Source organism: Mobula birostris, chromosome 7, assembly GCF_030028105.1.
Source record: "Mobula birostris isolate sMobBir1 chromosome 7, sMobBir1.hap1, whole genome shotgun sequence".
Lineage (NCBI taxonomy): Eukaryota > Metazoa > Chordata > Chondrichthyes > Myliobatiformes > Myliobatidae > Mobula > Mobula birostris.
The window spans coordinates 144,191,919-144,216,957 of NC_092376.1; the positions used below are offsets into that span (position 1 = coordinate 144,191,919).

The 25,039-nt window shown below is 41.8% G+C and overlaps 1 protein-coding gene across 6 annotated transcripts in view; it reads left to right on the forward strand.

Moving 5' to 3' along the window:
- The window catches only part of LOC140200479 (kelch-like protein 3), a 100,290-nt gene extending 77,638 nt beyond the window's left edge, over positions 1-22,652 (forward strand). For all 6 annotated transcript variants that reach the window (XM_072263855.1, XM_072263857.1, XM_072263859.1 and 3 more), the window contains 7 exons: positions 976-1,093; positions 4,884-5,081; positions 7,941-8,042; positions 9,783-9,911; positions 18,224-18,364; positions 18,452-18,595; positions 20,534-22,652. In XM_072263855.1, the coding sequence (XP_072119956.1) occupies positions 976-1,093; positions 4,884-5,081; positions 7,941-8,042; positions 9,783-9,911; positions 18,224-18,364; positions 18,452-18,595; positions 20,534-20,562 (861 nt within the window). In that variant the 3' untranslated portion in view covers positions 20,563-22,652. The remainder of the gene's footprint in view (positions 1-975; positions 1,094-4,883; positions 5,082-7,940; positions 8,043-9,782; positions 9,912-18,223; positions 18,365-18,451; positions 18,596-20,533) is intronic.
- Positions 22,653-25,039: the final 2,387 nt, after the last annotated feature.

A 25,039-nucleotide genomic window follows, 5' to 3' on the forward strand; every position in this document is an offset into this window, starting at 1 on the left:
GGAGTAGCGGAACTTCCCTTAGATTTTCCTTGCAATTGAATCAGAATGGTAAGTAATGCACCAGGAGTGTCAAAAACAAAATCCATGCTCTGAACTCTAGCCCCCTTTCAAGAAAGAAAGTTTACATCACTACAGTTGACTTTTTTCCATCAAATGCACTTCTATGCAGATTGTTTTTTTTTAACCGTAATTAATCAATGGAATCTTGGGGTATACCTGCAATTTAAGTAATAATTATGTGTCCCACTCTAGCTACCCTCTGCAATACCTTCCCGAAACAATTGAATTTTTATGACACGGGGAGGTCAGTTGGCCATTGAGCCATTGCCTGATTTCAGGAGATTAATATATTTAGTCTGTTCTCCTCTTTCCACAAGTTATTTTACATGGCTCTCAGCTTTCCTTAGAAAACCCTGACTGCCTCATCACAACCCTTGTAGGCAGTGAGTTTGAGATCACATCCCACTCCCTTCCTCCCTGTATTTTTGACCCTCTGCTTTTATCTTTATCTGCTGGTCACTGCACAATCAGCTAGTAGTAATATCTTCTCCTTGTTTATCTTATTTAACCCTATCATGTTTGACCTGGGTTAATAGAACCGTTGAAATGCATTGGGGAGGATGGAAGCAAAAGGAAAATAACGGTCATGTTTCGTGAAGCAGGAATATTGGTTATTGATCTTCTAATAATTATTTTACATAAATATGGATGCATTAAACTTGAAGGATTGACATTTATGATGCAATATTAGTAAAAAAATTGCCTATTGGATCTTTGATAATTTAAGTAAGATTAGATGGCCATGGATTAGATGTGTGGCTGCTTAATACGTGAAATGAATTAGTATTGAGTAAAACTGTTTCTGATTTTTGTCATAAATAGCAGTTATTGCAATAAAATATTCTGTCTACACAAAAAAATCAATGCTTTATAGTACTTTATATTATATCACAGATATTCTGTTCTTGACTGCAGGTTATGATTGTAGTTGGTGGTCAGGCACCTAAAGCTATACGAAGTGTGGAGTGCTATGATTTCAAAGAGGATCGTTGGAATCAAGTAGCAGAGCTGCCTTCCAGAAGATGTAGAGCAGGTAAGTATGTTCACTATAAGTAATCCTCGAATTCAATTTAGTTGAATATTATGATTACATTAATAATTTGATTAAATGTCACAAAGCATTTTTATCTGTTAGGTTAAATAGTTGTTTCTATGCCATAGGAATTATATTTCATAAACTAAACTTGGCTTGGTTGTGCAATCATTTACCTGTCTACTCATAAGGTTCTGCATATACCTGTAGTGACAAATTTTTAAACTGAGTGGTTGCATGTGCTACAGTGTAAATAATTCTGTAATGAAATGGAACGCAATATAAGAGCAAGTATTTTTCTTTCTCTTCATTTGTGCACTTGTATAATGCTATTTAATTATCTGTAATTCCAAATCTCTAAAGCGTATGTTTGCTAATAAAATTCATTGAACAAAATAGCTTGCATTGTGTACTGATATAGCATGAATCTGCTGAGAAAACACTGGATGCATTATTCTTACAATTTAAAAAAAAGTTAAAATCAGAACAAAAAGGAAAAAATGGAGAACATGAAATAAATTACAATATCTTGAAAATGCTTAGAGAGACTACAGTATTTTCTACTCTGCACCTTATTTGGCAAGTTAATGTGTGGCTGAGAAGCTGGTGCAGAGGGCAGGGCTTCAGGTTCTTGGATCATTGGGATCTCTTCTGGGGCAGGTATGACCTGTTCAAGAGTGATGGGTTGAACCTGAATGCAAGAGGAACGAACATTCTCATGGGATGGTTTGTTAGAGCTATCGGGGAGGACTTAAGCTAATTTGGTAGGGAGATGGGAACCGGAGTGAAGCAACTCAGGATAGGATAGATGGTTTAAAAAAAAGCAAAGATAGCGTGCAGTCAGACAGTTGGAGGGCAAGCTGATGATACGATATAATTGCAGCTAGCACGGTGAGTATCAGTGCATTAGGGATGCAGAATCAAAGAGGTAGAAAATGCACCACTCAAAGTGTTATAACTCAATGCACGGATTATAAGAGATAAGGTGGATGATCTGGTTGCGCTATTACACATGGTTGGTTATGATGTTGTGGCCATCACTGAATCGTGGCTGAAGATGGTTGTAGTAGGGAGCTGAAGGTTACATATTGTATCGGAGGGATAGGAAGGTCGGTAGAGGGGGTAGCGTGGCTCTGCTGGTAAAGACTGGCATCAAATTAGCAGAAAGATATGACATAGGATTGGAAGATGTTGAATCCTTGTGAGTTGAGTTAAGGGTAAAAGGGTAAAAGGACCCTGATGGCAGTTATATACAGGCCTCCCAACTATAGCTGAGAGGTGGACCACAGATTACAATAGGAAATAGAAAACGCGAGTTAAAAGGTCAATGTTATGATAGTCATGGGAGATTTCAACATGAAGGTAGATTGGGGAAAATCAGGTTGGAAATGGATCCCCAGAGTGAGTTTGTTAAATGCCTACAAGATGGATTTTTAGAGCAGTTTGTCGTTGAGCCTACTAGGGAGATCAGCTATACTGGATTTGGTGTTATGTAATGAACCAGAGGTGATTAGGGAGCTTAGGGTTTAAAAAAAACCATAGGAGGCAGTGATCACAAAATGATTGAGCTCAACTTGAAATTTAATAGGCAGAAAGTGAAGTCTGATGTAGCAGTATTTCAGTGGAGTAAAGGAAATTACAGTGGTATGAGAGAGGAGCTGGCCAAAGTAAATTGGAAGAGGATGCTGGCAGGGATGACTACAGAGAAGCAATGGCATGCGTTTCTAGGAAAAATGAGGAAGGTGCAGGATAGATGTATTCCAAAAACAAAGGAATACTCAAATGGCAAAGTAGTACAACTATGGCTGACAAGGGAAGGGAAAGCTAATGTAAAAGCAAAAGAGAGGGCATACAACAAAGCAAAAATTAGTGGGAAGACAGAGGATTGGGAAGCTTTTAAAGCCCTACAGAGAGCAACTAAAAGAATCGTTAGGAGGGAAAAGATGAATATCAGAGTGGATAGTAAAAGCTTTTTCCAAGTATGTAAAAAAAAAATAAATGAGAGATAAGAGTGGATATAGGACTGCTAGGAACTGAGGCTGGAGGAATAATAACTGGGGACAAGGAGATAGCAGATGAACTAAATAAGTATTTTGAATCAGTCTTCACTGTGGAAGACACTAGCAGTGTGCCAGGTGTTGAAGGGAGTGAGGGAAGAGAAGTGAGTGCAGTTACTATTAGAAGGGAGAAGGTGCTCTAAAAGCTGAAAAACCTAAGGGTACAAAAGTCACCCAGGCCGGATGAGCTGCACCCTAGGGTTCTGAAAGAGGTACTGGTAGAGGTTGTGGAGGCATTAGTAATGACTTTCAAAAATCATTGGACTCTGGCTTGGTGCCAGAGGACTGGAAAATTGCAATGTCCCTCCACTCTTTAAGAAAGGAGGAAGGCAGCAGGAAGGAAATTATAGAGGAGTTACCCTGACCTCAGTGGTTGAGAAGATGTTGGAGTCAATTGTTAAGGATGAGGTTATGGAGTACTTTGTGACACAGGAAAAGATAGGATAAAGTCAGCATGGTTTCCTTAAAGGAAAATCTTGCCTGATGAACCTGATGGAATTCTTTGAGAAAGTTACAAGTAGGATAGATAAAGGGGATGCAGTGGATGTTGTATATCTGGACTTTCAGAAGGCCTTTGACAAGGTGCCACATATGAGGCAGCTTACCAAGTTAAGAGCCCATGGTACAGGGAAGTTACTGGCATGGTTAGAGCAGTGGCTGATAGGTAGGAGGCAGTGAGTGAGAATAAAAGGACCCTTTTCTGGTTGGCTGCCAGTGACTAGTGGTGTTCCACAGGGGTTGGTGTTGGGACCACTTCTTTTTATGCTGTATATCAATGATTTAGATGATGGAATAGATGGCTTTGTTGCCAAGTTTGCAGATGATATGACAATTGGTGGAGGGGCAGGTAGTATTAAGGTAGGGTAGGAGGCAGAAGAACTTAGACAGATTAGGAGAATGGGCAAGAGAGTAGCAAATGAAATCCAATGTTGGAAAATGCATGGTCATGCACCCTGGTGGTAGAAATAAATGTGCACTCTATTTTCTAAATGGGGAGAAAATGCAGAATCTGAGAAGCAGAGGGACCTGGGAGTCCTTATGCAGAACACCCTAAAGGGTAACTTGCAGGTAGAGTCGGTGGTGAGGAAGGTAAATGCAATGTTAGCGTTCATTTCAAGAGGTCTAGAATACAAGAGCAGGGATGCGCTGCTGAGGTAAGCCACTGGTGAGGTCTCACTTTGAGTATTGTGAACAGTTCTGAGCTCCTTGTCTAAGAAAAGATGTGCTAGCATTGGAGACTGTTCAAAGGAGGCTCAGAAGGATGATTCTGGAAATGAAAGGGTTATCATATGAGGAACGTTTGGTGGCTCTGGGTCTGTACTTGCTGGAATTTAGAAGGGTGAGGGGGATCTCATTGAAACCTTTCGAATGTTGAAAGGCCTAGACACAGTAGATGTGGAAAGGATGTTTCCCATGGTGGGGAGTCTAGGACAAGAGGGCACAGCCTCAGTATAGAAGGGTGTCCATTTAAAACAGATGTGGAGAAATTTCTTTAGCCAGAGGGTGATGAATTTATGGAATTTATTACCACAGGCAAACGTGGAGGTCAGGTTGTTGGGTATTTAAGGCAGAGCTTGATCGGTTTTTGATTGGACATGGCATCAAAGGTTATAGGGAGTGGGGCTGAGGAGGGGAAAAAAGGGATGGCGGAACAGACTCGATGAGCCAAATGACCTAATTCTGCTCCTATGTCTTATGGTCTTATTTGCTGTTTTATTTTTTTGCCTTCCCAGGTGTTGTGTTCATGAGTGGTCGTGTTTATGCTGTAGGAGGATTTAATGGGTCTTTGAGAGTTCGGACTGTGGATGTCTATGATGCAGTAAAAGATCAGTGGACATCCATTGCCAGCATGCAGGAGAGACGTAGTACTCTTGGAGCAGCTGTGTTAAATGATCTCCTCTATGCTGTGGGTGGATTTGATGGAAGTACAGGTAAGGCTGGTTATCCTTGAAATATCATCACAGATTTTGATATTCCCATTTAGTCCATTTTCATTTTATAATGCTATTTTAATGGTTAAAATTACAGATGATCTTTATAGCAACGGGCATAAAATCATTTTTCTGAAGTTCATTTCTTTGTAGCATTTAATTAACTAGGATATCTGCGTAAATCCTGCTTAACAGTTCTTAATTTCTGCCACCTGCTCTTGCTTTTAAATCAGAAACTTGAGGATTCAGGTCCTTCTTCAGAACTACAGCATGAAAATCTAAGCTGACTATAAGCTGCAATACTGGAGTGCAGATGCAGAGGAAACAGCCTTTTGTCTGAAATGTTAAGTTAAAGGCCTAACTGCATTTTCAAATATATGCATTGCATTTTGGGGAAAAAAAATTTGGAGAAGTGCAGGTGGTGATATTGTGTGTTGTGGAGGGGATGGGGGTTAGTAGGGTGCTGTTTATTGTTTAGTTATTTATCATATTGTTGTTTGCAGGAATTTACTCTATATCCTTTGTTCCTTACAATCATGACCACACAATACAAATCTCTTTTTGACTGTAGACACCTTAAAGTCAAGCTTGTTATTATATGTACAAGTATGGCGCAATGAAAACTTAACTGAAGCAGTGTTACAAGCACTTCGAACTATATAAACAGCATTTGGAAGAAAAACAAATTGTACCCAATTTGCAAGAAAGAACACAATTAGGATAAAGGAAAATAAAACCCATTTTAGGTTAAAGTGATCAAAATGTTCATAGTGTTGCAACAATTAAGGTTATGCTGGTTGGTTTAAGAACCAAATGTTTAATTGGAAGTTATGTCTTGAACCTAGTAGTGTGGGACTTCAGGCTTTATAACTTAAGATTATGAAAAATGTTTATAAATGAAATTGTGTTCATTGTGGTAAGACTTAGCTGAATGTTTGTCGGTGTTATAATCTTGGAGGTGATCTTGTTTCCAGCATTTCTGGAGCTCCCACTTAGAAATTTTTCTCCGGCTCACCGTTGTTTCATTGTGACTAACCAAAGTTCAGACAAACGGGTTTTGCTTTTATAAAATGCAGCATATTCTAGCCAGGTTAGAACAGTTATGGAACCAGAATCAGGAGGTACAATTATGTCTTTCAGTAAAAGTGTATAAAAGAACCTCTAATGTCATTCAAATTGTGTTATTGTGCATTTCTCAGATGATGAGAAGCTACTTACTTAGTCTAGCTACAGTTGCTCCAAACATATACTTTAACATAAATTTTCTTGAGACTTCTCAATTAGCTGGTCCAAAAGCCTATTCCAAGGGTTGTGAATTCTTGAAGTTCTTGTTTAATCTTTTTCTATAGTTTATTCTATATTCCCTGTTCTGATGTATTTGTTTACCTGAGAGTTGTGCTCCAGATGATCTTGTAAGATGTCATGTAGTTAATTTTAGTTTGTCATTTATGAAGAGTCCTCAGTTACCGGTCCTCAAGATTTATTGTTCATATGTCTGCATATCACCAATAACTTGGTGTTTATTTCTACCAGCGTTAACAGAACAATGCCCTTTATCTAATCTTTTCTTTAAAAACTCAGTTCCCTGATACCTGAGACCAACCCTGTGCCTTTTATTTGCTGTCTCAATAGTGTGTATGTATGCATTTTCAAAGTAGATTAAATGTTTGCAGATAAGGTTAAAATGTCATGTATTAAATTTAGTGCATGCACACAGTAAATATGTGCACGTTTCTGAGCTCTTTAATGGATTGTCTGTGATTTAAAGATTTTAAGATGTACATAGAGACATCAAACATACTGTGAAATGTATTGTTTGCTTTAATGACCAACACAGTCCAAGCATATGCCCGCAAGTGTCATGCTTCCAGTGCCAACATAGCATGCCCACAACTTACTAACCTACTAATTTACTAATACTAAGCATTTGAAATGTGGGAGGAAACCAGAGCACCTAGAAGAAACACATGCAGTCACAGGGGAACATACAACTCCTTAGACAGTGGCGGGAATTAAACTCAGACTGGCGGTGATGCGAAGTGTTATGCTAACCGCTATGTTACTGTACCACACATAACTGCTTTCCCCTTCTCTCTATTGTAGTCTCACTTGCAAATATAACCGTTTAATTGTGATCTTAATTAGACAAACCTGTGCTATTTGTATATTATAGTACTATATACGTACAAACAATCTTCTGCAAAAATATATATAATTTTTTATTAAATATTTAGAAAGAAAATAATGTGAAGGCCCTTGGTGCAATAGCAGCCTGCTGGATGCATCTTTGCCACTGCTCCCAATTGGAAAGAGGTTAAAGAAATCCAATGCCCCATCAGACACCTCCTGCCTCTTTGATATAAACTGCAAGTCTCACTTTGGCTTCATTAATCACCCCAGAATCAGTATGGAAGCAAGTCTTTTTCAATCTTCAAAGGCTGCTAAAATATATAGTTGAATTGGCTGAGCTGAAAGCTCAAGTAAACAGCACCTAGCTTGCCATCAATTAAACATCTTATCTGAACTCAGTATTTACAGGACTTCTTGTTTGTCCACTTATCTAAACTTTCATCAAGGTCATTGTATTTGTGCCTCAGGAACAATATTAAAATAAACTATTAATCAAAAGAAAGATTTTGGACATCTGACATTAAAGCGACCCTGCACAAGATTTGGATATGATTCCCACTTAATCCAATGTCACAGATTTGATCTCATTTCACTTAGTAGCATCCTTAATTCTGATATATTCTCATTCATTAATGTCCAGTGTGGTAAGAAATAATGATGGCCTACCTTTTACATTTGTGTTAACTGTTAGTTCTGAAAGTAATATACTGTTTTCTCCCTGTTAAACAGGGTTATCATCAGTGGAGGCTTATAACTACAAAATAAATGAATGGTTTTTTGTGGCACCCATGAACACAAGACGAAGTAGTGTTGGGGTTGGAGTTGTGGAAGGTAAGAAAAAAGATAACGTTATAGGTTTTTAAATGGATTACTGGTCCCAGCTGTTACCCACCAATTAAAATAATGACATTAAATAATTTGTAGCACAAAGTACATTTATTGACTAGATATTGGAGTCCCAACCTCTGAGTTTGAAAAAAATAATTTGTATAGCTAACTGATCTGATCTCTTTAAAAAGTTTAATCCTTCTAATGCATATTCATGCATTTGTAGTGATTTCTGTAATGGGGAAAAATTTGGTTTATTTACATGAAAAGTAATTGAATGCATTTGTTGCATATTAAGAAGATTGGTTTATTTAAATATTATTTTCTTCGCAGTTTTTTTAAGGGGCCTGTTCTCCTGATGGCTGTAAGTTATTGTGTGGCCTTTTCCCTTATCATTTTCCTGTTGCATGCTAAGTATATGCTTTTCTTTAATGAAGACTTTTCTGGGTATTCTTTCACTGGCATGCACATGGAGAAGCTTCAACCTGCATAGTAATGGAAAGTTCACCATGCACTGCACCTGAGCATGCTTTGAAGAAAACCAGTGCAAATTGTTTTCACAAAGGTTGATCTAATGTTTGAGGATGTCCAACAGCGTATTCACTTGGAAGCATTTCTTGATTTTGTGTTTGAGATTCCTTTCTCTTAAAACATGATGCTTTCTGCATTCTTAATATATCAATTTCCACATGTTCTCTACTATCTTTCACCTTTTAGCTGGCGAACGGACTACAGGAAACCATTCTCTCCCATATTATGAGTTTTTTATGTACCAGATATATTTGTAAGGATGTATAATGTTTTCTTTTTAATGTGATTTCATATTGTTCATCTGTGAGAGTTTAACTGGAGATGGTTGTAATAAAAACTGTCATTGCATAACGTACATGTCAAAAGCTGTTTCAATTTACTTTTTTGAAAATCGAAATAACTTCCTTTAGTTGCAGGAATATTATCACAAGAAAAGCTCTTGTGAATTATGTGTCAGACTATAAATTTTCACAAGGGATGTAATTAGCCTGTTATAATTGAAACACTGATGAGACAGTACTGAGAGCTGCATTGTTCAGAAATCCCTATTTTTGCAACCAGTTTGTCTTTGATTCGTGCTATGTGAAACCAGAAACATTTTTAATAAAGTACATGGCTTTATGAATGTTTTTAATGTAGAAATCTCTGTTGACTTTGCTGTTTTGCTGGTTGGGAGGGGAGGAGTGATTGAATTTGAACTCATTTCAAATTGGATTCAGTGTGCAAGCATTCATATATGTTAAATCTCTTGATCTGTGTATTTCTCTCTGTCTCCTCTAACTTCTTAATCCTTTCCTCATCTTTTGGACTATCAGAATTAAATGAGAAATAAACATAATATTTAACACTGTTCCAGATGTTGATTGAAGGATGTCCATTTAGATCGATTAAAGGACGTCCATTTAAAACAGAGATGCAGAGAAACTACTTCAGTCAGAGGGTGGTACATCTGTGGAATTTGTTGCGACGAGTGGCTGTGGAGGCCAAGTTATTGGGTGCATTTAAGGCAGAGATACATAGGTTCTTGATTAGCCAGGGCATCAAAGGGTATAGGGAGAAGGCAGGGGAGTTGGGATGACTGAAAGAATTGGATCAGCCATGATTGAATCGTGGAGCAGATTTGATGGGCCGAATGGCCTGCTTCTGCTCCTATATCTTGTGGTCTTTTGTTGCACGCGCATTTGATTGATAATTCTCTCTCTGTCTCCCCAGGCAGATTGTATGCAGTAGGTGGTTATGATGGAGCATCACGCCAGTGTCTTAGTACTGTTGAAGCATATAATCCAGTCAACAATGAATGGACGTACGTTTCAGATATGAGTACACGTCGCAGTGGTGCAGGTTTGAATGTTTCTTTTTGAAAAGATTATTATTTGCCAAACTTTGTACCTTCCCACTTGTATTTTGAGACTGAACTGACTTGATCTTTCAAAGTACTAGACTGAGAACTTTATTTTTAAACTAAATTGATCTTGTATAATCTTATATTTGTTAGGAATTATTAAAGCATAGTTTTCTAACTATTCCTTGTTAATTCAAGGAACAGTTATAGAAATTGTGCTTGAAAATAATGCATGCTTTTTTTTTTATTTAATCCTTTCCATGCCTTTAGCCTTATTGTTTTGAGTCTCTTCCAAGATGACTGTCGAACATCTAGTTTACAGTTGTTCTGTGATACTTAGTGATTTTAGTTTTGGTTCTTTCCCTGGCTTCATTGATTGTTCTGTCTACACTCTTCTCTCACACTCATTTGTGTGTTTGTCAGATTCATTGCCAACTTTCCATCTTATCAAGTCTCTTATCTTTCCCAGAAACTTTCTGCCTATGGCTCAATATGGAAACAGCTCTTTTCAAAGTTACAAATGACATTCAATATGATGGTGATCACAAAAAACAATCCAGTTTTGTTTGTTCTGCCTCAACAGCTCTTTTTCAGCCAGGTGCATGCACAAACCATTTTCAAACTTAATTATCCAGCTAAAGCCAGAGAATTTTAGCAATAACATTTCTTTCTGTTTCTGGGATTTGTACTAAACCCCCAAAATATTTCCAGGATTGCAGTATCTGATATGTTGATCCACTTTGTCCACTCGTCTGTAAAGCCGACAAGTCTAAGCCTAAGCAGTTAAATCTACAGTCTTCTTGTGTTCCCCCACCTATCCTTGTCTGTCCTGCTCACTGGACTTTCTTGTTGTAATTTACACATATACTACATGCTATAATTCTAATTCCCTACCTAGGTTAAACTTACCTGAGCAGCACAATTAAATTTCCTGGGATGATATTAGTCCCCTTACAGTATACACCCTATCCTGGTTACATGTGGGGGATACGTTCCTTGAAGTTGATGCATAATGTGAATAATTATTTAAATGGAGAAAATAAGGTTGCGTTCTGGAGGCTTCCTAAATATGTTTTATCTGTAATTTATTCACATTTTCATATCAATACGACACAAAAGCAGTACCATAAGGCAATATTCGTATTATATTTCATCAATTTAAGGTAATATTCAATGTAATAAATCATAGAAAGTTAACATACTAGGGTGTACAGTACAGTACTCACCAACAGTAGCAGGTGTGTTCACTCCAGGAGATGAGTGGTTTTTGTGGTGTCGGGCAGCTTTACATGGATGAGGAGGATGGTTGTGTGTCGTCAGGTTCATCACGGACAGCAAGGGGTGAAGGAAGACTCACAAAACTCTCAGTACTACCAGCAGCAGGAGATGACACCCATTTGAAGAAAGTGGTGAGGGTTGTTTGCTTGGCAGCATTTTGTTTTTCAGCATAAATTTGCTTGTAGGGAAGAAGGCTTGACTGCAGGGAATGACTGAAATGCTGACTCCGTTCTAAACTTGGGTCCATGTCCATCGCCATTTGCGCCAAGTGTTCTGCAACCTTAAAAAATTCTGCCAGTTGCTTCACCGTAAGATCCTTCACCTGCAACTCGACGCTTTCTTCTTCATCGTTCTTACCTTCAGTCTGAGTTAAACGCAGAAGGTCATCCACACTTAATTCTTCATCGTGAGAATGCAGGAGTTCTACCAAGTCAGCAGTCTCGAGATCTGAGAATCCTTCCCCACCAATTTTACGGCACAGGGCCGCACAGTCCTGGACAGTTGCAGTGAAGGCAGGAAACCCCTTGAGGGTGTGCACACACTCCACCCAAATTGATTTCCACGCTCCACTGAGAGTGGAAGACCTGACCTCTTTCCAGGAGTCATCAGTGTTGCTGATGGCATGTCTGATGTTGAAGGACTTCCACCATTCCCTCACCACTGGTAAACTCCCGGGATTTTCAAAATCGTCTGTTGCTTGCAGTATCTGAGAGATAGTTCGCCGTAAAAAAAATACGCCTTGAATGTGGATATCACACCTTGGTTGAGTCGTTGAATCAGCGATGTTGTATTAGGTGGCAGGAAATGGACTGTTATGTTAAGATGAATGCTGTCCAAATGTTTAGGATGGGCTGGTACATTGTCAAGCAACTAAAGAACTTTAAAGGCAAGATTCTGTTCCTGGCAGGAGCGTTCAGCCTCAACAGCAAAATGATAAGCAAACCAATCTTGTTAGCTGCCCAGTGGACAGGAAGCATATTCTTACTCAAACCCTTAAGAGCACGGGGGATTAGTGAATGGTAAACTACAAGAGGCTTCATCTTACAATCTCCTTCGGCATTGGAACACATAAGCAAAGTCAATCTATTCTTTGCTGCCTTGAAACCTGACGCAGTTTTTTCATCCTTACTTATGTAAGTGCGTTTCGGCATTCGTTTCCAAAAAAGCCCGGTCTCGTCTGCATTAAACACCTGCTTTGGTGTGATGCCTAACTCAGCTATCAAAGCCCACAACTGCACAGGGTAGCGTTCAGCAGCTTCGTGCTGGCTTGCTTGCCACGCACAGCTAAGTTGTGAAGCCTGTGACGATTAACAAACTTAGAAATCCATCCCCTACTTGCATTAAAGCTAACAATATCACTTGACACTTCCTCACTAGCCTCTGAACAAAGGCGACCATAAATGTCCAAAGCTTTCACACGAAGATGATCGGAACTAAGTGTTGTTTTTTTCTTTGTTTCATGCTCAATGCATAAACATTTTCTCCATTTTTGTCATAAGCAGGTTACGCAGTTTGGTAACAATCTTTGAAGACACTTGTGATGAATCAATCACTTGTGGTGGCTCGCCCACACGGCAAGTGAACCGGCTCCAGCAGTCGCAGGTGAGCCTGCAGCCAGCGGCAACCGAGAGGGCTCTGAGTGCGGGGCAGACTTCGGCCCGGAAGCCGACGTCTCTTCCGCCCCGCAAAGAGCGGGGGATGCTGGGAGTGGGCACTTAAGCGTGCGCGATTTAAACAATAAACAGTTCAACCAGACCCTGCTCGACTCAGTGTGCTGCTTTCACTCGTTGCGTATCAGCGCGACCACATTGGTGACCCTGACGGTCCAACGGCATTTGGACCCAGCATGAGTGACTCGGCTCTGCAGAATGCAGTTTCCCTTAAACTGCCAACTTTCTGGACCACTCAACCCCCGGTCTGGTTCGAGCAAGCAGAGGCCCAGTTTCAGGTCAGGCAAATTGTCTCAGACGCCACCAGGTATTACTACGTGGTGGGCACCCTCGACCAGGAGACAGCGGGCCGCGCTATCGACTTTCTGCATTAGCCCCCGGCAACAGACAGGTACGAGGCACTCAAGGCCCTGTTAAACCGCACATTTGGCCTCTTCCGCTGCAAACTGCAAGTGGACGGCCTGAGCGACTATGCGCCATCAGCCCTGATGAGCGACATGCTAGCACTGGCAGACGGCCATAAGCCTTGCCTGCTTTTTGAACAGATCTTCTTGGAGCAAATGCCAGAAGACATCCATCTCCTGCTAGCAGATGAAGACTCCAGAGACCCGTGCAGGGTGGCTGCCCTGCGGACGTGCTTTGGTGCACCAAACAAAATGGCAGAACCACCATCGAAATTAGTGCTGCGGCACGGTCGAAAGTCCAGCCCTCGCACACTCCAGCAGCGGAGCACGTAACACCCATGCCAAGGGACGGCACCACTTCTGAGTCTTGGTGTTTTTATCATCGAAGGTGGGGTTCCAGGGCCCACCGCTGCCGACCGCCATGCTCGTTCCAGGAAAACGCCAGGACCAGCTGTCGCTGATGTCTACGGCGGCTGGTCATCATGATGGCCTCCTCTACGTTTGGGACAAACACTCCAGGCAGAGATTCCTGGTGGACACGGGAGCGGAAATCAGTGTCCTACCCCACCTCGAGCCACGATACCCGAACTAGAAGAACAGAACCGGAACTTACGGCACTCAACAGCAGCACCATCGGCACCTACAGCACAAGAACCAACCCCTTGCAGTTCGGTTCCAGCCGCTTTACATGAACATTTACGCTGGCCGCAGTATCACAGCCATTGCTGGGTGCGGAGTTCCTCTGCGCGCACTGCCTGCTCGTGGATTTGAAGGGATGACGATTGGTCGATGCGAAGACATTCCAGTCTTTCTCCCTTGATGAGGCCAGGTTACCGGCCCCGCACCTGGACTCCGTCACTTTTTCCAGCAACGAGTTTGCCAGAGTGTTATCGAATCATCACGCCGCAGTTTTCATCAACAGACCCCAAGCACGGCGTGATGCACCACATCCCCACACAGGGACCTCCCCTTCCTGCCTGGGCCCGCAGGCTATGGCCCGACAAGTTCCGCCTCGCGAAAGAAGAATTCAAGAAGATGGAGGAGATGGGGATTGTGCGGCATTCCGACAGCCCGTGGGCCTCCCCACTCCATATGGTGCCCAAGTCCGCGGGAGGGTGGAGACCGTGCGGCGACTATAGGAGGCTGAACGATGTCACCGCATCTGATCGCTGTCCTGTACTGCACATCCAGGACCTTACGGCCTGGGCGGGGCGCGCATCTTTTCGAAGATTGACCTGGTCCGAGAGTATCATCCCAGTCCACCCTGGACGATGTACCCAAGATGGCCCTCATTACCCCCTTTGGCCTGTTCGAGTTCCTCAGGATGCTGTTTGGGCTCAAAAACGCGGCGCAGACGTTCCAGCGCCTAATGGACGCAGTAGGGCGAGATCTGGACTTTCTGTTCATCTACCTGGATGACATACTTATCGCCAGCTGCTCCCACCAGGAACATCCAGCACATTTACGCCTGCTGTACCATGGCCTAAGCGACTACGGCCTGGCTATCAACCCCGCCAAGTGCCAGTTCGGCCTACCCGCCATCAACTCCTTGGGACACCGGATCAATCGCCATGGAGCTGTGCCCCTGCCGGCAAAAGTTGAAGCCATCCGCCAATTCACCAGACCCAGCACTGTTAAAGGATTGCAGGAATTTGTTGGGATGGTTAACTTTTATCACCGTTTCCTGCCCTCAGCGGCCCCTTTTCGGCTTGATGTCCGGCAAGGTCAAAGAGGTCACCTGGACAGAGGAGGCGACGGCGGCTTTTGAACAAGCGAATAACATGCTAGCGAACGCCACGCTCCTGGTCCACCCCCGGGTCGATGCCCTCACTGTGGATGCCTCCGAAGCGGCAGTTGGCAGCGTGCTCGAGCAGCTCATCGAAGGCCAGTGGAAGCTGCTCGCTTTTTTCAGCCGGCACCTACGACCCCCGGAACTTAAGTACAGGGCTTTCAACAGGGAGTTGCTAGCCCTGTACCTTGCCATCCGGTACTTCAGGTTTTTCCTGGAAGGGAGGGAGTTCACGGTCTTCACAGGCCACAAGCCCCTCACTTTCGTGATTGCCAAAGTGTCAGACCCATGGTTGGGCCACCAGCAACACCACCTGTCGTACATCTCGATCAAGCCACGATCAAGCACATCTCCAGGAAGAACAACGTGGTAGCCGACGTGCTCTCACACACCTCCATCCAATCAGTGCACTCTCTGTCTCTGGGGGTGGATTATGTGGCGTTAGCTAAGGCACAACGACTGGACAGCGAGATGCTGGCATACCGAACCGCAGTCTCAGGACTCCGCCTTGAAGACATACCCATTGGGCCCGAAGATAATGAGCTCCTTTGCGATGTGTCCACTGGGCAACCTCGGCCCATTGTCCCGACTGCTTGGACGCGCCGTGTTTTCGATGCCTTGCACAGTTTAGCCCACCCTTCCATCCAGGCAAACATCCGGCTGATCACAGACAGGTTTGTGTGGCACGGCCTACGCAAGCAGGTCGGGCACTGGGCCAGGACATGCACGCGCTGTCAAACCTCCAAAATCCAGAGGCACGTGAGGGCCCCACTGCAACCCTTCCAGCTGACTCATAGGAGGTTTGAATATGTCTACGTGGACATCGTTGGCCCACTGCTGGTTTCGTGAGGAGCGGGATACCTATTTACCATGGTGGACAGGTTCATGAGGTGGCCAGAAGCTATCCCACTCACTGACACGGCCACGGAGACATACACCAGAGCCCTGATTACCACCTGGGTGGCACGGTTCAGACTCCCAGCCCACGTCACTTCAGACAGGAGTGCGCAGTTTCCATCGGCTTCGTGGTCTGCGCTGGCAGGACTACTCGGAACCCAGCTCCACCGAACGACTGCTTACCACCCGCAGTCTAACGGCCTGGTGGAACGTTTCCACAGGCACTTGAAGTCAGCCCTGGTGGCATGCCTCCGAGGACCAGACTGGGTTGACGAACTCCCCTGGGTGCTGCTTGGTATCTGCACGGCACCCAAGGAGAACCTGGCCACATCATCAGCTGAATTTGTTTACGGTGCTCTGCTCACAGTTCCCGGTGAGTTTGTGCCAGCACCCCGTGGCCGGGAGGACACATCTACGGTGGTCCTAACTAAACTCCGGGAGCGGCTTGGAACACTTGCCCCAGTCCCGACATCCCATTATGGAACAACACCCTCTTTCGTGCCCAAGGACCTACAACGGAGCAAGTATGTTTTCGTTCACCGAGGCACGCACAGACCACCCCTGCAGCGACCATACGAAGGACAATACAAGGTGGTGCGCCATAATGGGACGACCTGCGTTCTCGACATCGGCAGTCGTGAAGAGACTTTTACCATTGACTGTCTCAAACCGACGCATCTAGACCTTGAACGCCCGGTTGTGGTGCCAACCCCACAACGACGAGGTCGGCCACCTAAAGAACTGACAGTGTGCAGGCTGTGGACTCTGCACCTCCTAGCTCCAGTTCTGGGGGGGCGGAGGGGGGTTGTCATGTGGCGGCTTGCCCACGCAGCAAGTGAACCGGCTCCAGCAGTCGCGGTCGAGCCCGCAGCCAGCGGCATCTGAGAGGGCTCTGAGTGTGGGGCAGACCTCGGCCCGGAAGCCGACGCCTCTTCCGCCTTGCAAAGAGTGGGGGATGCTGGGAGCGGGCACTTAAGCGCGCGCGGATTGAAACAGTAAACAGTTCAACTAGACCCTGCTCTACTCAGTGTGTTGCTTTCACTCGTTGCGTATCAGCGCGACTACACACTGCACTTTTTATTTTCTCAGCATTTTTCTATATCGTGGACTCACCCAGGCCGAAGTAGCGTCCCAGAGCTGTGTTACCTTCACCTGACGCCACCCTGTTTATAATTTCCAACTTTTTTTAAAGTGGTTCTCTGCCGCTTGGCTGATGGCCCAGGACTCGACATCGGATGCTTAGGAGGCATAGTTAAATATTTCAAGCATAAAATCAGTGCACTGTAGGTATGCTTGTAAAAAGAACAACAGTTTAAGAGTGCAAGATCGCACATCTGCACGTTGCCAAAACCAATGCGAGACTGGCGGGAGTGAGACTGTGAGACGTGCACACGTGACTTGTATTGGCTGGAAAGCGGTGCTTCTCGTCCCAGCAGTGAGACTGTGAGGCGTGCGCACGTGACTTGTATTGGCTAGAAAGCGGTGCTTCTCGTCCCAACAGTGAGACTGTGAGGCGTGCGCACGTGACTTGTATTGGCGGGAAAGCAGTGCTCCTCGCGTGACTGTGAATTTTGGACGCATATAGTGAGAAGTTGATAGAAATAGGTTCCTCGCATAACTGTGAATCCGCATTGTCTGAAGACGCATATAACGAGGATAGGGTGTAGATGCAACTTGTATAGAGCAGTCGTGCCCTGGAAGTGATCCCAGTGACTCAAATACCTGAAGCCCTTCCTCTTGCACTAGCTACTTAACCATACTTTCAGCTGTCTTGTCTTTTTAGTGTGAACAAATTAAAATTTATTTGTGCAATTCATTCAACAGTAGGAAACTAAGTTATCCACAGCAGGAGTATCCCAGGTAAACTATACAGAGTCAGTTGAAGTCATGGCAGGTGCTGGAGTTAGCCTCTGATTGGTGGGCTGGAGAGAAAAAAAACTACTCCTAGATCTCTGGTTAGCAGTGCTGCAAAGGAAATGTCACTGAAATTAGCTTATAGTAATTTATGAGGCTCTCATGAGAAGTGATCACTTGGGTGGTAACTAAGGAGCTACTGATGGAGTATGGGGAGGTAAACTGGAGCAAGGAGAATACAGCCGAGGCTTAAAATAATGACATCGTTTGTACCTAATGAAATGGGAGGAAACATTGTTTCTTAACTTTATACAAAGAAATCTTCTATAAGTTAATATTTTACTCACTGGTTTGACCATGGTATATTTTGTAGAGGGAAAAAAAGTGACTAGTTTAATGACTTTTTGTGTTTGTTGCAGGGGTTGGTGTGCTAAATGGTCAGTTATATGCAACAGGAGGTCATGATGGACCTTTAGTGAGGAAAAGTGTAGAAGTGTATGATCCGTCCACAAACACTTGGAGGCAAGTGGCAGACATGAATATGTGTCGGAGGAATGCAGGTAGGTATCTATATTTATATTTTATCTTTAGCCTAAAAAGGAAATGTGCTTTAATCTAATTTGAAGTTTTTTTGATATATCTTTCAGGTGTATGTGCTGTAAATGGATTTTTGTATGTCATTGGAGGGGACGATGGTTCGTGTAATTTAGCATCTGTGGAATTTTATAACTCTGTTACAGACAAATGGACACTACTACCAACCAATATGAGCACTGGAAGAAGCTATGCAGGTAACATAATGGCAGATGTGTAGCTAGGACCATTCTGGTTAGAGTGGTGTATATCACCATCATGTACAAAACTATGTTGCATCACTTCAGTGTTAGAGTTGATGTTACTTAACGAGTGGACATAAAAGTATATGATCTTGAATAAGAAGAATGTTTTAAGTATCTGTGATCTAAGGAGGCTATGAGGGGTGATTGATAAGTTCGTGGCCTAAGATAGAAGGAGTCAATGTTAGAAAACCTAGCACATTTATTTTTCCTACATTTACACACTTAGTCCAGCGGTCGTGGAGCATATGGATTCCTTCTTTGTAAACGTCGGCGTCTTGGACCTCCAGAAGTGGTCCACAGCAGGGGTTATTGATAAGTTCGTGGCCTAAGATAGAAGGATAGGAGTTATACAGCTCTCGTTACATGCACGTGCATTTCAACTCTTTGAATAAAAATGCGGGAAGTTTGAAATTAATAACTCATCTCCTTACAAACTTATCAATCACCCCTGCTGTAGACCACTTTCTGGAGGTACAAGACGCCGACTTCTACAAAGAAGGGATCCATATGCTCCATGACCCTGGACTAAGTGTGTAAATGTAGGAGGGGATTATGTTGAAAATTAAATGTGTTAGGTTTTCTAAAATTGACTCCTTCAACCTTAGGCCACGAACTTATCAATCACCGCTTTTATATGCCATTTGAAAAGATATGTGCTAGCTTTGTGCGAGCCTCAAATAACAAAATTCTGCCATTCACAAGGTCAAAGGTGTTGTATAGGATAGAAAAGCCTTGACATGACATGTGTAATGGCACCTGAACATCTGTCCTCGGCACTGATTGTGACCCCCTGTCTAGGTGATGTCCCAAGGGAAAGGTGCCTCAGTAAATTGGGATTCACTCCTCAAGCATTGTGAGACACACACAGATAGACAAACTCTGATCTCTGTTCTTATGCCACTAACTCAGCATGGTTTCTTTCATTCAAACAACCCATGTGTTCGTCGACAGACATTCTGATGCCACTGGTGCTGGAGGCCAGAAAAAATAGAGCTGCTATCAGCAAATATTTAACAAACCTCCAGTGTTTAACTTGTATAGACACTTTACATGCTGCGAGCTTACGAAAGAGTTAAAGTGTAACTTGCAACTGTTCAGACTTTACTCTAATATTTTACAAGATTTAATACATCACAGCACATACCATCCCTTTGAATATCTGAACAGGCCAAAGACACATATAACTATTCCTTCTGTTTTAAAATGAAGAATACATATTAATATCCTTTGGATGATTGAAAAGTAATATTACCATAATTATTAAAACATGTAAAATTATACAGATCCAATTATTAACTTCAATGTTCATGTTAAAATATATGTACTCATCCTTAAGGGGTGTTAACAACATCTTGTTGACAATTAAAACACGATGAGTAAGGTTTACAAACACCACATGGAGATCAGGGATGCAAGAGTCAGATTACAATTGATACATTGTGGTGCTCAGAATACATTTTGGGTCGTGGATTGCAAGAGAGAAGTGTATGTTTGAAAGTCTGTTTGGGCTGAAGAAAGTTGGGGAAGAAAAGCAATGAGGGAGGTGGTTCTGCCTGATGAATAGACCATATGGAGTAGCTGCAAGCCAGCACTGGGTAAACCATTTTAAGTTTGATTTATCTGCAAAGGCAATTTATGCTTTGGATTCCATGCTAGTTTTCATTTTGTATTTTCCAAATAATTTACAAACAAGTGTGTGCAACTTTCTATTGTTCAACAGTAACAATTCTATTTTAAATCTATTTTCATTTGGTATTCACATTTCCAAGTATATGGTTTCCAGACTGTGCTAAAATGATTAAGAAACATTGTTCAGGTTACTTATTGATACCAATTTTTTTTCAGAACTAGTAATAAGTCTTTACATTGAATTGTTTCTTTTCCTTCTAGGTGTTGCTGTAATTGATAAGCCTCTATGACTTTACCCTTCAGCAACAATTGGATTGAACTTAATGAAAACTGCTAGCATTCTGCCCTAGTATTTTTTAATTATTTATAATACTTGGATACATAGAGTATAGCTCCAGTCACCCTGTCAAAAAGATATCAGCTCTGCAATATGCATTTAAGAAGAAAATCATGGTCTAATTGAAGTGCGTTTTAAGCTAAGGGAACATGTTACTTCCACTACTATCATCTCAAATGAAACAAAAAAAGTGTAAGTTAACTGGCCTGATTTATCAGCTAGCTCTTGCTGGATGATCTCTGGGTGATGTCCAGTGTTGACAAGTGTCAGCCTTCAACAAAGCTCTATTGACCAGACAATGTGAAGCTTCTACTGTTACATGCCAGTTGCTGAAGATCAAGCTGCTGCCTTTTAGAACATTATTTTTTGGATCTGAAATAAACAGTCCTTTAAACACTGCTAAAATATCAGCTATTTTATGAAAGGGAGAAAAAAATCCAACATTCTGTTCATGAGTGAAGAGAAAGATACTTATAATAGTGGTTAGTTTATGTTGGGAGAGAGCTCCTACTGATAATAACCAATCGCACTCTTAGATTTAGAATTGGATTCCCCTATTATAATAAATGAGTAAATGCAGGATGTGAAATTCCTGTTGAAAGTAATCCAAATATTAGGTGGAAATCTTTATTGCACCCATCAAACTCTTGCATGACTGTTGTTGCAAAGAAAGTGTTTGGAAACTGGAATCTCTTTTGCACAGATGCCATGCCTCATAGTACAGAGTCCAAACCAAAGCTAATTTGAATTTCAGCACTCACTAGGGTAATGATATTCAGTAATTAACAATTTAGAAATACTTTGGAGTTTTGGAACATCCTCTCTTCCTTGGTAGTGTAGAGAGTCTAAAGCAAATGGGCTGAATCATCTGTTCCTTCAGTTGATCTGGGGGATGTAGATGGATTATTGTTAGAGGGACAATTATAAATGTGAAAGGAAACAGTTTTAGAGTTATCCTGTGGTAGGATTATTAAAAGTAAACATATCTTTAACCTCATTTCCATTGCATTTCCAAGTTTGTAGATACTAATGGCTATTTTTTAGTAGATAGTGCCACCTAGGGAAAATTTTGCAGAATACTATTTTTAAAAGAGAAGATTAATTATAATATTTTATTATGAAATGTATTCAACTTCCCTCTGGCACCAAGTTATTGTTTTTTTTAATATATCTGTTAACACTTAGTGCAGAATTAAAAGGGTCTGAGTCTGCACTTGCATTCCTGCTCTTAGTAAGTTTGTTGCCTGAGCAATACTTTTTATTAAAACTGTATATATGGTAAATAGATACTGTTAAGCAGATATGGCCCCAACAGTTCTGGAAAAACAAATCTTTGTATAATGAATCATTGACTTTTACCATGATTTGTTATTTGTTGCTTCATTAATACTTTCCATGTTTTTATTTGTTATGTAAACCCCTTCCTTTATTTGTATTTTCTTTCCCTATTGGTTTGTTCCATGTTTAATGAATTATCCCCACCATGTTACTGTTGGCTTCTGGGCTTCGAACAACTTTAATGGACATCAAAAAATTATAAAATTTGATGTTAATTCTGGAGCAATATGCAGGTGTTTTGAGGCTTTTGAAGAGATTTGTGGATCTTAAGTTATTTTCTTGTCAGTGCTTCTCACTTCCACTCTATTGCAGAATTTTCTCATATCTTTACATCTTCTTTCCACCATTTAGATTTTTTTTGTCTCATTATTTTCTTCATTTATAGTTTGTTTTTCACATCCAGTATACATAGGTTGATAGCACAAAACACCTTGTTAATTGTTGCTGATAGTCTGCCTAAATATGTGGATTCTCACCGCCTGCGGAGGTAACCAGGGAAAAGTACAACAGAAGTAAAGAGTTTATAACACCTTTGAGTGGCTGATTGTGCCAGTTCAGAGGCTATGGTTCAGTAGTCACAAGTAGGACAGCAGATTCCTTTCACTGAATGGTGTAAATGGACCCGGTCATATTTTTTTCATCAATCCAGTAATTTGTTGGTTACCTTTATTAAGGCTAGCTTTGTTTTAAAATGTGATTTCTGAGCAGTTACTTGACTATGTTTAAATTCTACAGAAGACCTATACAGAGAAAATCTGCAGATGCTGGAAATCCAAGCAACACGCATAAAATGCTGGAGGAACTCAGCAGGCCAGGCAGCATCTGTGGAAAAGAATAAACAATCGACGTTTTGGGCCGGGACCCTTCGTTAGGATCCTGATGAAGGCTCTTGGCCCGAAATGTCGACTGTTTACTCTTTTCCATAGATGCTGCCTGGCCTGCTGAGTTCCTCCAGCATTTTGTGTGTGTTCCACAGAAGACCTGCTGTGATTTGAATTCATGTCAATGGATTGTTGGTCTCATGCTCTGGATTACTAGTAAATTAACTATTTCCATTATGATATGTAATCAGTTAAGGGCTTATGGGAGCTACGATAAGGGACTCTGAATCAAATTACATCAAAAAACTGTATGATCTGCCTTTCAAAAACATTTGCTTTAAATGTTTAAATTTCTAGAGATGCAGCAGCCATTACAATAGGTTATAGTATTTCTAAGAGAATTTCAAATTATTGTGTTTTTTATTTATGTAATTATAAGTTGATGTTAACATGTTTGCCATCCGAATGATAAATAGCAAAAATGTTCCATTCCAATCAAAGATCTTGGTGCCAATGTAATCTAGCCATTGATATAAACAGCTGCATTTCTAATGTTAGACACTTAAGCAATTTATTAAGTGTAGATTTGTACTTTTCCGTTGTAACCAGTGTTACAGAACAACTCACTGTCCACAATAGTGTCATAAAGCATAATTAAGATGTAAATGTGTAACTGTCTTCACTAGTATTAAATAGATTACAAAATCAGATCAAAAGGACATACTTCAGTGACAAAGTATGGCATCAGGGATTTAATGTACTATTGCACTCAGCTGTCATTTGAAACAATGTTTGAAATCTTAAGTTTTATGTAATGATTTATTTGAAATGTTCCTGTCATATCATGGAACATAAGACTGTGAAGCACTCCTTTTTTTTTTCAAATTGTCAATAAAATGATGGAAATAATTAAACTTTTCATTTATTTATTTGTTAGATTTATTTTCTTTAGTGTAGTCATCATTTGGAGCCGGTGTTCTTTATACAGTATCATATTTAATTTTAAAGTCTATATTTTCAGCATGGATTTGAGTTTAAATTATTAAATGTGCAAGACTCATCTAGGGAAGAAAAAAATGACAAATACTCTAATAAGCAAAAAAGTTTTCAAATTGAAAGTCAGCAAATCCGAGAATGGTTCATGTTTCTGTTGTAGATGAATATACAAATAATTATGAGCTCATTTGATCTCAGTGAGTTTAGATTTGTTCGACACAAGGAGATTCTGTAGCTGCTGATAATATCGGGCACCACGTACAAAATGCTGGGCAGCATCTATGGAGGGGAATGAACAGTCGACATCAGCAGTTTGGGCTGAGACCCATCATCAGCCCTGATGAAGGGTCTCAGCCCAAAATGTTCACTGTCTAGTCCCCTCTGTAGATGGCTGCTGCCTGGCTTGATAAGTTCTCCCAGCATTGTGTGTGAGTAACACACATCAAAGTTGCTGGTGAACGCAGCAGGCCAGGCAGCATCTGTAGGAAGAGGTGCAGTCGACGTGTCAGGACTAACTGAAGGAAGAGTGAGTAAGGGATTTGAGAGGGGGAGGGGGAGATCCAAAATGATAGGAGAAGACAGGAGGGGGAGGGATAGAGCCAAGAGCTGGACAGGTGATAGGCAAAAGGGGATACGAGAGGATCATGGGACAGGAGGTCCGGGAAGAAAGACAAGGGGTGGGGGGGGGGACCCAGAGGATGGGCAAGAGGTATATTCAGAGGGACAGAGGGAGAAAAAGGAGAGTGAGAGAAAGAATGTGTGCATAAAAATAAGTAACAGATGGGGTACGAGGGGAAGGTGGGGCCTTAGCGGAAGTTAGAGAAGTCGATGTTCATGCCATCAGGTTGGAGGCTACCCAGACGGAATATAAGGTGTTGTTCCTCCAACCTGAGTGTGGCTTCATCTTTACAGTAGAGGAGGCCGTGGATAGACATGTCAGAATGGGAATGGGATGTGGAATTAAAATGTGTGGCCACTGGGAGATCCTGCTTTCTCTGGCAGACAGAGCGTAGATGTTCAGCAAAGCGGTCTCCCAGTCTGCGTCGGGTCTCGCCAATATATAAAAGGCCACATCGGGAGCACCTGACGCAGTATATCACCCCAGTCGACTCACAGGTGAAGTGTTGCCTCACCTGGAAGTGAGTGTGAGTGTTGCTTTAGATTGTTTAGAATTGTGTTTAATTTAATTCCAAATTGTCAAAAGTGTACTTGTTTAACTTGTATGAATTACTTTACAAACGAGGAAGCTATGTTTTTAACATTAGCTAGGTTGTG